The 14,364-nt window shown below is 34.2% G+C and overlaps 1 protein-coding gene across 23 annotated transcripts in view; it reads left to right on the top strand.

Moving 5' to 3' along the window:
- PAM (peptidylglycine alpha-amidating monooxygenase) overlaps nucleotides 1–14,364 on the top strand; it is a 141,513-nt gene that overhangs the window by 104,541 nt on the left and 22,608 nt on the right. For 14 of the 23 annotated variants that reach the window (XM_036225940.1, XM_036225946.1, XM_036225944.1 and 11 more), the window contains one exon: nucleotides 4,585–4,714. In XM_036225940.1, the coding sequence (XP_036081833.1) occupies nucleotides 4,585–4,714 (130 nt within the window). Of the gene's footprint in view, nucleotides 1–4,327; nucleotides 4,388–4,584; nucleotides 4,715–14,364 lie in introns of all 23 variants that reach the window. The other 9 variants (XM_036225937.1, XM_036225934.1, XM_036225933.1 and 6 more) reach the window with 1 other exon arrangement.

The raw sequence follows: 14,364 nt of genomic DNA, 5'->3' as shown, positions 1-14,364 counted from the left end.
TCCCAAACAAATTGACCAAGATGATCTCATTTGCAATTAAATTTTTAAAAGAAAAGAAATTCTGCTAATGCTTTTTAGTCCCTAGTTATGTCTTAACTCTCTTCCTCACTTCACTCCCATTAAATGAAATATTGTAATTAATTCTTATTTTTTCTCTGACATGGGTATAAATATTTCTCCTATAGTTTAAGTTAATTATAGTTATTGCTGGCACTTGTGATGAATAACAGTCCCTGACCAAAATAATGCATCTTTTCCTCACTAGATGAGAATTTGCAAGTGTAGAAAAAGCAACCACCAGTTTTTGTTCTTATTGAGGTCTTCCAGTGATTTCATCAGGATCTTTTCCTTAAGATTAAATTCAAAGAGCCTGGTCGTACTTGGTTAAGTCACAGTTCTGGGTTTGAAATTACATTTTTTCTCAACTTTATCTAATCCTTTTAGTCCTTATGTAACACAGATAAATGAATGCCCTTGTAAATGCTTATTAAGAATTTCATATGAAAGCAGCATTGATCGCTCACATTAATCTCTTTTTTGGAAAAGTATAATTCATTAATCTTTTTAGTGATTTATATATACAATTTTAATAGTAATGTTTAATTTTTTTCTGAAAGTAGTACCTTTTTTTTTCTAAATATATGATAGAATGTGAGGCTGCACATTTACCTTTGTTTATAATGAATACAAGGGTTCTTCTGAAATAATCTTACTGTTTGACATCTGAATTTAGAGCAACTGACAATTGGAGTTGATAATAGCTTGCCCAAGGTCATATGTAAGAAATCTGTATTTAATTTTCAAATTAAAACTGTAAGTCTACAAAATTAACTAGTTATGTATGAATCACTTCTTAAATTAACACTAAGAGGAATCTGAACTCAAAATTTTAACTTCTCCATAATTGATAATGTTAAGTTTAAGTTAGAACCCAAATATATTTTAGCATACAATTTCTTTGATAAGGATTTCAGATTTTCCTTAATTGGAGAAATTATTATTCTTAATAGATAATTATTAGAAAATAACCATCCTCAATATAGATGCCTGGAGTCTGGACCAAGCCGATGATAGTTCCTTTCCTGTGAAATGAGAAAACAACCTGAGATGAGACAGTATGTTGTAGCATCCTATGATTCTCATGTAGAGATTGGTGGGAATTAGAAAACACTAGTCCTAAATGAGTGCCTTGATTCTTGATGATTTACTCTTAAAGCAAACTGCCTTTAACTACCTAATAATGAAAAAGATGTTGACACTGGAAGCAAAAACTTGAGTTCACAGAAGAGAACATGAACTCGGTTTTCCTTTAACTGCCTTAGAATTTCTAGTTAACACAGAGACCTAGATCCTGAAGGTTTTGGGCTCTTGGCTAGGTAATCTTAATAAATGTGCAATTATATTTTTAATGAAATTAAAAATAATTTAATATAATTTCTCCATACATTTTTGCCATGCACAAAATAGTTCTCCTTTGCATTGACTCAGTAGTAAAAGAGCCAGTTTGCTCGTGTTAGCCTTTTATATATTATATACCTTTACCGTTTTGAAAATTCATCAAAAATTTGTTTTAATGAATATGCTCTACATACTTACATTGAGTTTTCTTCTTGAAAATTTCCAATCAAAAAGGATTCTTATATGTGACAAATAAGTTAACAACTTATAAATCAGTGCTTTTTGAAGACTTTCAAGAGATTAGCAGTCCAAGGTCAATGATAATTGGGATCATTTATAGCTAGATTGAAGTTTTTTACACAGTACTTCTAGTGTTTTATGAAAATCACATTTGATCCCAGAAAATGTATTAATTTTGGACACTACATATTTGCTATTAGAATTAGTATCTCTATGTCTTCATAAGCACCCAGCTTCTAATACCAGTTGGTGGACTACAAATAGAAAGCTTCCAAGAACTGTAATAACTGTTTATTGTCTTTAATGAAAATAATTAGCCAATTAGCATTTTTACCGAATCTCTTCACAGTGTCTTCAGTACAGTGCTAGGGGAAAAAGAGGTAGTACAAGTGAATTGTAAGATTATAAGTCTGCTTAAATGCCAGTTGGCAATATAAACAAGAAAGACTAGAGCATAGAGTTCAGGTTCGTGCATTTTATTAGGCCATGGTAGTGGTCTAGGCCCTGTGCCAGATGTGATGACAAAACAGTGAATGAGACATTATCCCTGCCCTCAAATTTCCGCTAGTTGTAGTGATTCTGGGCTCTGAGAATCTGACAAAAGCAACTATATACTTACATTGTCATGAGGTTCTCTCAGAGCCCACCCAGAACCTTCAGGAGCTGGTGAGTATAGAGTGATGATCACCAAACAGACAATTTGTAACAGAGATGAAAATAATGAAGTACAACCTAAGAATCAAGCAACTTTAAAATAATTTGAAAGATTTTCTTTGGGGAATGATTTATCCATCTGCTGATCCATCTGGACATCTCTAATCATTATGCTTATGCCCTATTTCCAGAGTTCACTTTCATAAACACAATTTTAATTATGTCACCCCATGCTTAAAAATCTTTCAGTGGCTCCCAGTCACCTGCAGCAGCAATTTGTGTCCTTTTTTTCCTATTATGACATGTGTGGTAGATGATGAATGCTATTCATCTGAGCAGCTCCATTCACATCCACTGCTGTGCCCAGAATTGTTTGCAAATTTAGAAATGCCAGCTGTAACTCTGTCCCCTTCTCAGCTCGAGAAGGCCTTTCAAAGCACACGTGAGAGAGAATGACATTCTCTTGTATTCTACCATATTTCAAAAGTAAATTATTCCCAAACTCTGCTTTCCTGCTACTAGTAAAGTACTTGCAGCATGCCTCAAAATTAATCATGGTGTAGAGCAAGACCACAGCTCAGAGCTCCATTCATTCATTTTTAAATCCATATTCCTTCATGTGATATACCACACATTTTCCCGTCTAAATCTGTTAATTGTGCCTCCCACTCTCCTACCCCCACCTGACATATGCAAGGATCCTTTCCCTACTGATCTTGAAGCATGTTCTGCAATTATGAAATCCTCTCTTTTGATCTTTCTGACCTAAATATCTTTGCATACTTACTTCTATACTTAATGAACCTCCACTTACCTTTAAATGCGAACACAAATGTTTATTCTTCTGGGAAACCTCCCAGGTCTGACCTTAACTCTACCTTCTCCCATCCAAGCCTCAGGAAGGATTACAGGCCCTCTCCTGTGCTACTGCCCCACGTTGGGTCATAAGTATTTTGTTTGTTTTTTCTCATTTTGCCCTGAGTTCCTCAAGGCCAAAAACAATGTTTTATTTCTTTGTGTTCCCAGAATCTAGTATAATGCCTCATATAGACAATAGTACACTTAGGAAATATTTGTTAAAGATGCTTCACCGAAGGTTGTAGGCAGAATTGATCTAGCATCCTGTTGACTGTGCTATGTTTTCTTAATTTTTAAACTAAGAAAATTAAATGCAAAAGTAAAAACATCTTGAGTAAAAAGTACTATTTCTTTTTGTATAGTTGAGAGAATTACTTTAAAGTATTTATTCTCACACTGGCATCCTCTCAAGTTTTCAAAAGCTGATTGTATAAGCCCTGTGCTTCTCTTTTCTACTCATCTTTAATGCCTATCTTGATATTTTACTGTATGTTGCCACATCCCACAGAGGGTGGGGAGGATAAATGAGACTGAGACTTCTTCTTTTTTACTTCTCAACATCTCTGTTGAAGCATTTAAGAGGGAAGAAATAGCGACACTGATCCAACAGATTTTATAGTATCTTCATAACCATATATCCTTGGTTAGTAAAGCTACTCTATACATCATACCTCTTCATTCGTGAGTGTGCTTATAAAGGGATTAATATAAATGAACCCAGGTATTCTCTATGAATGTATTCTAATTAGAAATGAGAATAATTTGGAAATCAGTCAGTCACAGAGTTCCTGTGATTTTTCCTTTTTCTTATGTTAGGAAACACTGAAACTAGGAAAAGAGAGTGTCTTTCATTCCCATCCAGTGTTATAGGAATACCGAAGTTAGGATAAATGAGATTGGTATCTTACATAGTTCCTTATACCAGGGATAATCAATGCTGGTTTATTGTAGGGTCTAATGTATATTTAACATTCAAAATCTACACAAGAGTTAACAGAGAAGGAGGGGTGGGGGAGATTTGCTTATTGGCCTTGCTTGGTATTTATTTACAACATTTAACAGCTTTGTGTTAAAATGATGTATCCATCCATGTGGCCATATTTTTCCAAACATACTAATTGAAAACAAGAATCTTAAAAAGGAAGTAGTCTCATATTTGCTCTTTAATGACTTACAGATAAGCTGGTTTTGCAGGCATCTTATCAACAGGAAAAGAGAACATGGGATTCCCAGACAGGTTCACAGTTACTTACTTTTTTTTCACAGCCCAGGAAGCTACTTGGCATGTGCATGCAGTTATTATATGTAGAGCATGGCTTGATTTTTTTTTTTGCATCTAGTGACCTTACTGCATGAATTTCTTATAATTAATGTGAATCTGCATGAGGTTGTACTAGCTTTCTTATTCACTGTATGCTTGGACTTATTTTTTAGATTTCCATGTAGAAGAGGCATTGGATTGGCCTGGAGTGTACTTGCTACCGGGCCAAGTTTCTGGGGTGGCTCTGGATCCTAAGAATAACCTGGTGATTTTCCATAGAGGTGACCATGTCTGGGATGGAAAGTAAGTAATTTTTTTTCCTTCAAAGAGTAAATTTAAATAAAAAGAGCATGCATCACTTTTTGTTACACTAAGAATGGTAGTGAGAACACTCATGGTTCCTTTTGAACTTGATTTTTGTGAGCAAATATATTTGTTCTTTTAATGTATGACTGTGACAGGTAGCAGAGGAGGTCTTCTGCATTTTAAAACAAAATAGTTTTACCAACTAGTTTATGAAAAGAAGGCAATAACAATCTCTGATTCTGCCTACTTACCATTTTGTTCCCTTCTGTTTCAAGCTACCTTCACATTCTTAACATCAAAGGCAGTTAAAGAATTGGCTGAGGAATTTCAAGACTTCAAAGAAAGTGCATCATGATAAATGATCAACTAAGAAAAGTTATTAGCTGACTATAACAAAGCTGGGTGCAGGCCGTTCTAAGGCCATCAGACTCCCTTTCCTTCACACTGCTGCATGGCAGTGAGAACAACTAGCCTCCTATGGTTGTGGTTGGAGCAGTTTGGCCACCACGAGTGTAGAAATAGTCAGTACTTTGGCCTTCACATTGTCATATAGATTAATTTTATTATTCAAATGTGCTCTTTTCATTAGCATCAAATACTTTAAGAATCACACTAGGGCTACCTAATGCCCCTGCTATTTCCTCTGCATTTCTCTTTGCAAACTTTCATTATAGGGATTTTTGGTAAAAATGTGTAACATTTATCGAGTGTTGATTGTGGGCCTGTCATTGTTCTAAATATTTATATAAATTATCATACAACAATTAAGCACTGTTAATTTCCACATAATTCACATTTTTTATTTACATTTTTATTAAATGTAGTTGGTATAGAGTCATATGAGTTCTATTTCAGATGTACAATATAGAGACTCCACATTTTTTATGCCTTATAATGTGATCACCCCACTAATTCTAGTAATCATCTGTCACCGTGTAAATCTATCACAATATTATTGTCTCTCTTCCTCTTCACCTTTTCACTCATCCCCTACCCTTTTCCCTTCTGGTAAACATCATTTACATTTTACAGATGAAGAAACCAAGAGAAGGCAAGCATTTTGCCTCATGTCTCACTGTTTCTAGTGGGAAAACCAGGTTTCTGTTCCTTTCCATCGGACTCCAGCTGGCTCACTTTAAGATGCTGACTTTTATAGGATTATAAACACATTTACATAATTTTTTTTAAAAAGCTTGCTCCAGAATTTAGTAGGTTATTTTAATTCTCCTGAGTAATGAATATCCATTTGTTCATTTGTTTTATCACAAATTTACATATGAAGATAAATTATAAAAGGTCACTTGAGTATAATCAGTCTTCTCCTTTCAAGTATACCGCTATAGGGTCTGAAAAATAAAAGATCTACATTTATAGTTCAAGTATTTTTTTCTTCCATTTTCAGAGATGTTGATTAAACTTATGCTAAATCTGCTGTCACATATACACGTACGTAGTTTCCTTTGTGTAGTTGAAGATGAAATTCAGTCAGCACTTCAAAACAGATTGGTAATTTTGTTACTGTTTAATTGTTTTTTTTTCCAGTTGTCACACTTAAAAATGAAATCAGAGAGAGATCACTTTAGAGTTCAAAGCAAACAATCGAATTCAGTATTCTTATTCATACGTCTCTGTTTTCATGGTCTTGGTCATTATTGAACATATAATGGTATTTTAACAAGTGCTTTTAAAAGCAAACTATTACTATTCATTGTAGCATAGTCTTCATTTTAATGAACATTGCTACATTTTCTGCATGGATTTCTAGCCACATTTCACCAGACAAGAAAATTGCGGCATCATTTTCTTCCATTGATACCGTTTCAGCTGGCTAAAGCTAAATTAGACAAAGTCCAATTTTCCATTTTCATGTGATATTCATTCCAAATAAACAGCAGAGGCTGGAATAGTTTACTAGAAAAGGGCATCAGTAAAAGGCAGCTCAGGGTAGGAGGTGACACAAGACTATGAAACAAGAGCCGCATAGGAATATTTTCTGTGACTTATATGGCAGTCCTAACTAAAAAACTGCTTTTTCCTGGCATCTAGCTTTCATCTAGATAACCAGTACCACATGTGAATAGATTCCAGTTTCATTGCCAAGTCTTGGTGTGTTTACTCTGATAAATGGCACCAACAAAGGGATGTTGTTAAAAATGCAAGACCTCTTCAGAGCAGATGTGCTGATTTAACTCATTAAATCTGTTTCTTCTTTTTCATCTTTATCTCTCAGGTATAAAAATATTTGTTATCTCTTTCCTCTCTGCCTTTCAGTTAGCCTCTAGCACCCTTTGCAATCTGTGGTTGTGACGAAATTTCCTTCCAGCACTCAAATCTCTGCTTTCAGCCGCTGTCTGCTTTATTATTCATGAAGAGAATTTGAAGTGGATTACTCTGTTAGTTATTTTTTTAGGAAAATAGATTCGGATTTGTGGGCTCTGTTCTTTGAACAGTCGTGCATGACCATTTCTCCTACATACATAAGTCAAATTATATAAAATAAACGGAGTATATAGTTTTTCTTCTCCCTCGTTAAGTATCCAGGGATTGTGCAAAGAAAAAACACCTTCCTGTAAAATTTACAATGTGCTGGTGAGAGACCATGGAAATTAGATTGTGTGGAAATACCATTCTTGTTGCTACCACTACTTGGATAGAGTGAGATATCCTATATTAATTTTTCTTGGAATCTTTCCAATCCTGATATTCTCATGTTAACGAAATTATAGGCTTTATAAGGCCAAAGCTTGCTTTAAATCAAACCTAACCACTCTATATCCCCTAATTTTTAGATGATTATTCTTTAAGTATCAGACAGTGCTTGAAGTTAATGATAACCTCTATTGATACATAGTACCCATAGCTCTTTTGCCATCATCTCATCAACTGACATTATAAGTATTATTACTCTTTATTCTTAATCTAGTAGCCCTGATCATTCCTTACTCTTCTACCTAACCATGCTAAATAGGCATGGCAACCAAAACACTACTACTACTACTATTAATACTACTAATACTACTACTAATTCTACCACTAATAATAATAATAAACCCCTTAACTTCCTGAAAGATGATCGTCACTCCCTTTCTCAATTTGATTTCCATTTTCCTTCCTCTCTGTCCTTTACTTCAATATGGCTGCTCTAAGAAGCTTCTTCTGAAGCTTCTAGCTGAAATAGGAAGTGCCTATTACCATCCAGATGTCATGAAACTTTAAAAAGCCTCTTGTCTTCCCTGGTGTTAGGGAAGCAGGGCAGCTAGAGCTCTTTAAAGCGTAAATGCCTGCCAGCGGGAGCTGGGTAGCTCCTAGCTCAGTCACAGCTGTTCCTGGGTTTCTGTCTTAAAAGACCAGCACTGTCAAAGGCTTCTCTTTCTTTTATTTATCTCAGACATGGTTGAGGTTCTGTATGCAGAGCTCACATCACATACCTACTTCACTAAACCATGGGTTTTCCCACTAATATTTAGGTGTTAAAAGTTGTTTCCTTTATATCTTTTATCATTTCTTCACATGGAGTTGAAAGGAATCTTGAAAGTTGTGTCACTTGGAATACTTTCTTTTACCAATAAGAGAAAACTCAACACACTAGCTTAGTCAAAGAAGAAATTTATTAGTTTATAAAAATGAAAATGTCAGGGGTGTGGTAACCTAAGTGACATCACCAAGATCCATTTTTAACACATTTTCTCCTGGGTAGTGCCATTCTTAGGCCCTAATTGATCCTCCTCCCCCTTGTAGCTTCAGAACCCATCATCTTAGTAGTCTCACAGAAAAGATAGTCTATGTCCCTGATAAGTCATCAGAAAATCCTTAAATTGAGTCACCTAGCATTCTTCACTCTGACTTAGGTCATATCTCCTCCATCTCTGACTCAGTCATTGTGGGCAGAGGAAGGAAATCCACTCTTAGCTTAGCCTGAGTTTTTTATCCCTAGTATGTGTGATGTAGAGTTGACATCATTGGAAGCAAGTGAAGCTCAGAATGTCGAGTCAATTAAAGGGCAGTATACACTGAGCACCCAGAATAGCAGATGTCCACCAGAGAACTCGTCTGTGACCTTCTGCTTAATACTGACATCCTTTTACAAAATCTTCCACAGTTATCCAGTGCTTGAATTCTTTCAGCGCCAAGAAAGTTCCTAGAAGAGACACACTTTACAGTTATGGGACTCATCTAAATGTTACACAGTTCTTCATCATGTTAATCTCAAATATATGACCTGTAACTCTGCCTTTATGACAGCCTAATGCAGAAGAAATTTACACCCATTTTTCCATGTTAATTATTTGTCCTTTTGAAGAAAGCCTCATCTTCAGACTAAATATCCCCCTGGTCCTCACGTGGTCTTCATGCTGACATTATATTTTATTTGAAGTCACTCAGGTTTCTCAGCCCTTTAAAGTGTTTGGTTGAGAAGTGGCCATAATACCTCATATATTTACTATCTGATCAGCAATACAGTTACTTTCATTGATGTGTATTCCTAATATCTATTAGTCACATCACCTTGTTGCATTGTGTTGAACTGGTAGATTTACTGAGATCTCCAAATATATTTCATAAAATCATGCTCAAGTTTTTAACAGAAATTTAGACTCATGCAGTGTTTTTAAAATATTGAATTCAAGACTTTATTCTAATTAAATTTCACTTCGTTAGATTTAGCATTGCTTCAATTTACAGATATCTTTTTATTCTTAATTAACCAGAGAATGAACTATCCCTCCTAGCCTTGTACTAGGCCTTTTTGATGATCATGCTTCCATATTCTCAGAAATGTTTTTAAAATTTGAGTAGTTGAATGGTTGGTTAAGCAAGTTTTGTTCTTAGAGATGTGGTCTTCTGGGGATCTTCTCCCACTCGTCTCCAAAGTAGCTCACAAACCGCCTCTTCGTCAATGCTTTACGAAATTTTGCCAAGGTCGATTGTTTCAGAAATTTATCTGCTTTCAGGAAAATTAGTTCAATATTTGCCTCACTAATTTTCTGGAGTCTCATTTTAGATTCTGCTTGAGGTTCTGCTTCTATGTGTATGAATTTTTTTATACCATAAGAATTAATTTGGCCTTGTAAAGAGAACTCAAAGTGACTAAGTGGTCCTTTAGTACCTTCATATCTGAGAGAAAATTATAAGAAATTCTATAAAAATAATGTTTTCATTTTCTACCCTTCTCTCTCATATTGCCATTTCCCATTTTATGTGAGCCACTTTCTTCCAGTTTTATGCCACTTTCTCAAATTCTTCTTGGTTAAGTGACTATTCTTGCATCTCTTTTACATATAAACACATTAAATTTGATAACTGATAGTGAGAGTCTCAAGTCCAGTGAGGTCAATCAGAGTAAGAGAAAACCACATCTTTTTTTTAAAGACAGGAGACCTAAGTTTGAATCTTGGTTACCATTTCCTAGCTTTGAGACCTGTATCAAGACATTTAAGCTCCCTACCTCTCAGTTTTCCAGTCCAAAAAAATGAAAGCTTTAATAAGTGCCTCATTCTGTTGAGTAACAGAAAGTAGTGTGTTAAGTGGCTCATCCCCAAGAGGCCTATTGACCAAACAGAGCCCAGTACTGTGACACCTGCTTCTTTGTTCTTTCCATTCCTGTTTGTGACTTCTACAGTGCTAGGTCTATCAGGGGCATTGAAGAATAATACTGTTTCTTTGTCTTCCCAGTTTTTTTCTTCCTCACAGGGTTTTTTTGTTTTGTTTTGTTTTGTTTTGTTTTTGCAATGTGTATATATTCAGAAGTAAGTGTTTTTGACAGAGTATTAAATTATATTCCATTTAAAGTCTCTGGCCTTTGTTATGTCTGTGCTTTTCTAACATTGAGAGTACATTTCCACTTGTTTTCTCACTTGAAAATTTATGGTTACTTATTCAGCTTCTTAATTTATATAATTACAACATTATATTTTATTTCTCTCTTCAGTTACTGTTCTTTATTTTGCATTCCTTTAATTTTGATTGATGGCACAGAAGTTTCCTTCTTACCCTAGTTCTTTCTTTGTGTGACTATAGCAAAGTATTTCTTCCTAGTCTTATCTAAACTATTTGATCAGCTGCTAATGCGCAAAATCATTAATGGGGGATTCAAACTGCTAAAATAAAGAACTGATGAATTCTGGCCCATAGGCCTAAGTTCAGTCTTTTCAGCTAAATGCTTTTTAAAGAAGCAAACAAAAATCAGCAGTGCTCCAAACACTGTGTGAAATGTGCAGGGTATTATTATATCCTGTAAAAAGTTAAATGTAGTTGAAATAAAGACCTCTCTGCAGCATATAATGTGGGGTAGCTGCTTTAGAAGAGTAAATAAGCAGTTTCCTATAGCAACGGTGTATCTAGCTCTATAATCTGACATCCATTTGTGAACTATTCAAGGGTTAGTTTATAAACTATATTTGGCAGATGTTTGTGTGTGTGTGTGTGTGTGTGTGTGTGTGTGTGTGTGTGATTTTCCCATTTAAGAAAAAAACATCTATTTCTTTTATTACTCACCCTGTGTAACTACCAGGCGCCAGCAGTTAGTTGCATAAAGCCATCACATGTGAAAGATTAAGATTAGCCAACCAATGAGTTGAGTGGCTGAATGTCCCTCGATGCTGCCAGTTTAAACATATAGTCGTCTGTGAAAAAGTATCACAAATGATTTTCATTTTAACAATCAGTCCCATTGTTTTGTAGTTAATTCATTTAGAGCTATAATCTTACTAAGAATTCTAGAATTTTATTATTTGTTATTTTTGTTACTGAAGTAAATTGATATATTTAAATAATATAAGTAGCATGTCATCCTTAGTTTTTGTTTTGTTATGATCACTTTGCATAATTTTTTTTCTCTGTTTTGAGAGGGGGTGGTTAAATAAACAGATTCTCAAATCAGTAAATTCAAGAACTTGCCTAATCACTGAGATCCTTAATAGATACTGTATATACGAATAATAACCATATATTCATATATATGAATAATACTATATGTGAATAATACTATATATGAATACTGTATATGAATAATACTATATATGAATAATAACCATAAAGCCATCTTCCATAGAAAAAGTGGCTAATCTTAAGCATCACATGAAAATGCCCTCAGGACACACTAATGACATAAGAGTCATTTGTGGTAGGAAAAAGAAAAACTAAAAAAATAAATTATTTGTTGTTACATTGTAATAGGATACTGAGAAAGGTAGCTCACTAAATTAAGAGATCTCATACTTTCTGTGTATCCAATTTTAATTGTAAAAATCTGATTTATTTACTCCATAGCTTATTTAGTTTTGTTATTTATTTTTCTATTGGCACCTTCATTCGCTATTTCACAGTTTACCATAACACTGACAAAAAGTGGACAATGAAAGGAGTTGATCCTCATATCAGATAATTATCCTATTTATTACACCACTAGAAAATTGACATTTCTAGATTTTGAGTATAGATACCCATACACAAATTGTGTTCGTGACAGCAAAGCATCAATTATTAAGTTTGTTTCTGCATTTGTGGGCAGTGCAGAACAGTACCATTGATAAAGGATGTTTTCACTTATCAGCTACAAGATTTTTATTCAATCTGACTGGCATAAGGACTGTGGGTCTCAGTTATTTATATTTCTTCCTTAACATAGCTTGTTTTCCTGTAACCCAGGTCCAACATTTCAGGTTCTTAACCCTGAGTTTTTGTGTCTGCCAGTGAATACTTTAAGTTAGAGTTTACATTTTGAAATATTTAAGTTCCTGCAGAACTCAAATATGCATGCTTTAATTTATAGGAGTTTAGTGTATGCTCCTGAGATGCAGAGGGTGGTGAGCTCCTTTTTTCTCCCCATCTTTAAATTGTAGGAATGTTATTTCCTAAAATAGTAGGGCGAGAGATTTAGGACTGATGGTGAATGTTTAAGCAAATAACAAGACAGACCAAAAAGGCAATTCTCTTCCAGAATTACTGCAACCCATTTCTTGGGGAAATCATGAAGAAGTAAATACATCAGGCTTTCTGTATGGTTTGTCATGTTGTAAATAAGAGGAGATGTGAAATTAGGTATGCTGAGGTCTGATATGCTCCAGTTTTATCAGGATATACGATTGGACTGCCACTGTTGTTAGATGTCAGTGGTGGGTCAGAGAATACTATAAACATGTAAAGTGGATAACACTTAGTAAGAATTATGAAGAATTATGAGGATATGGTAACTTGCCATGTTACTAACTCCTAGGTGGGGGCAGCATAGAGAAATTACATACTAGTATATTCCATATCCAAGCAAATAAACTATAAGAATAAATGAAAAATTTTGGAAATACAAAAGGAAAAGGGAAGTCTGAATATGATCAGAGGATTTTATCAGTATCAATCTCCTGGCTATGATATTGTACTATAGCTGTGCAAAACGCTGCCATTGGGAAAACTGGGGAAAGTGTACAAGGAATCTCTGTATTATTTCTTTCAATTTCATGTGAATCTACAATTGTCTTTTATTTTCAATTTCAGAAAAAGGGAAAAATATATTTTAACTCCTTACAGTCAGGGAAAGCATAATTCTCACATAATTTAGATTACCATTGTGCCATTACAAAGCACCAAAATGTTTCTAAGTAATGAAGAATATAAGACTTAAGCCATAAAAGAGATAAGTGTAAAAGCTTTATCCAGTTATGTATGAATGTGAAACTTACAGCATCCTATGAATCTTAGATGTGCTAAACTTATGTTATTCAATATCAAAGTCAAGTTGGGCAAAAAAGACTGTTGACGGTTGAATCTGATACCTTTGTTTTCTAGAAGATTACTTATGATATTTTAGTACAGAAATTCTTATTGAAAATCATTTCAGATAGAGCATAAACTCTTTGGCATTTCACATCAATAAGAAAGAGACTTCATGTTTTTCCTTTCCCGGTCTCCCCTCACTTAATAACACGTTATATACTCTTACACTGGTTCTATCTAATAAAAATTTCACATTTTAATTTAATAACGATTCCATGAATATCTTTTAAAATCTGCTTTGTTAGTGATGCTACTTCCATTTCATATATTTATGTATTTTTCCTAGATACCGCTGTGTAGGTTTAACTACACAGAATAGCATATGTCAATAGTATTACTTCAGTTTTAGATTGACGAAGTCGAATCAATATTTTGTGCTCAATTAAATGCATCATTAATAAGAACTACCCTAGGGACTTATTGTTAATATCTTTCAGGAAAAATATACCCAAAAGACTAACTAGTCAAAAAGCTTAAATAATTGTGTGATGTATATTTTTAATGGCAAGAGAATGTATTTTGAAATTTTTGTTCTCCTACTGGGACTCTACATAAGTTCCATAAAAGTATCAACCAATTAATCAATAGGTGTATGGCAGATTTGAGCAGTCTGCTGCCTTTCCAAATCGTAAATGTAGCTACATAAATATTTAATGTTATTCAGATTCTTTTGCTTATACAGTTGAACTACAAAATATTGTGTTTTTTTTTTATGCCCTGTCTGATTCTATAAAGGAGATCTTATTTTACAGAAATATTCATTGATTATACCTTGATTATCATCTGGCAAAATACAATTATTTTACATACATACACACACACGTTTCAACTATGTGCCGATCCAGTTCTTCATTTCTGAAAATATACGTTGGTATCTT

Source organism: Rousettus aegyptiacus, unplaced genomic scaffold (assembly GCF_014176215.1).
Source record: "Rousettus aegyptiacus isolate mRouAeg1 unplaced genomic scaffold, mRouAeg1.p scaffold_m13_p_8, whole genome shotgun sequence".
Classification (NCBI taxonomy): domain Eukaryota; kingdom Metazoa; phylum Chordata; class Mammalia; order Chiroptera; family Pteropodidae; genus Rousettus; species Rousettus aegyptiacus.
This window is presented reverse-complemented; position numbering and strand designations above follow the sequence as displayed.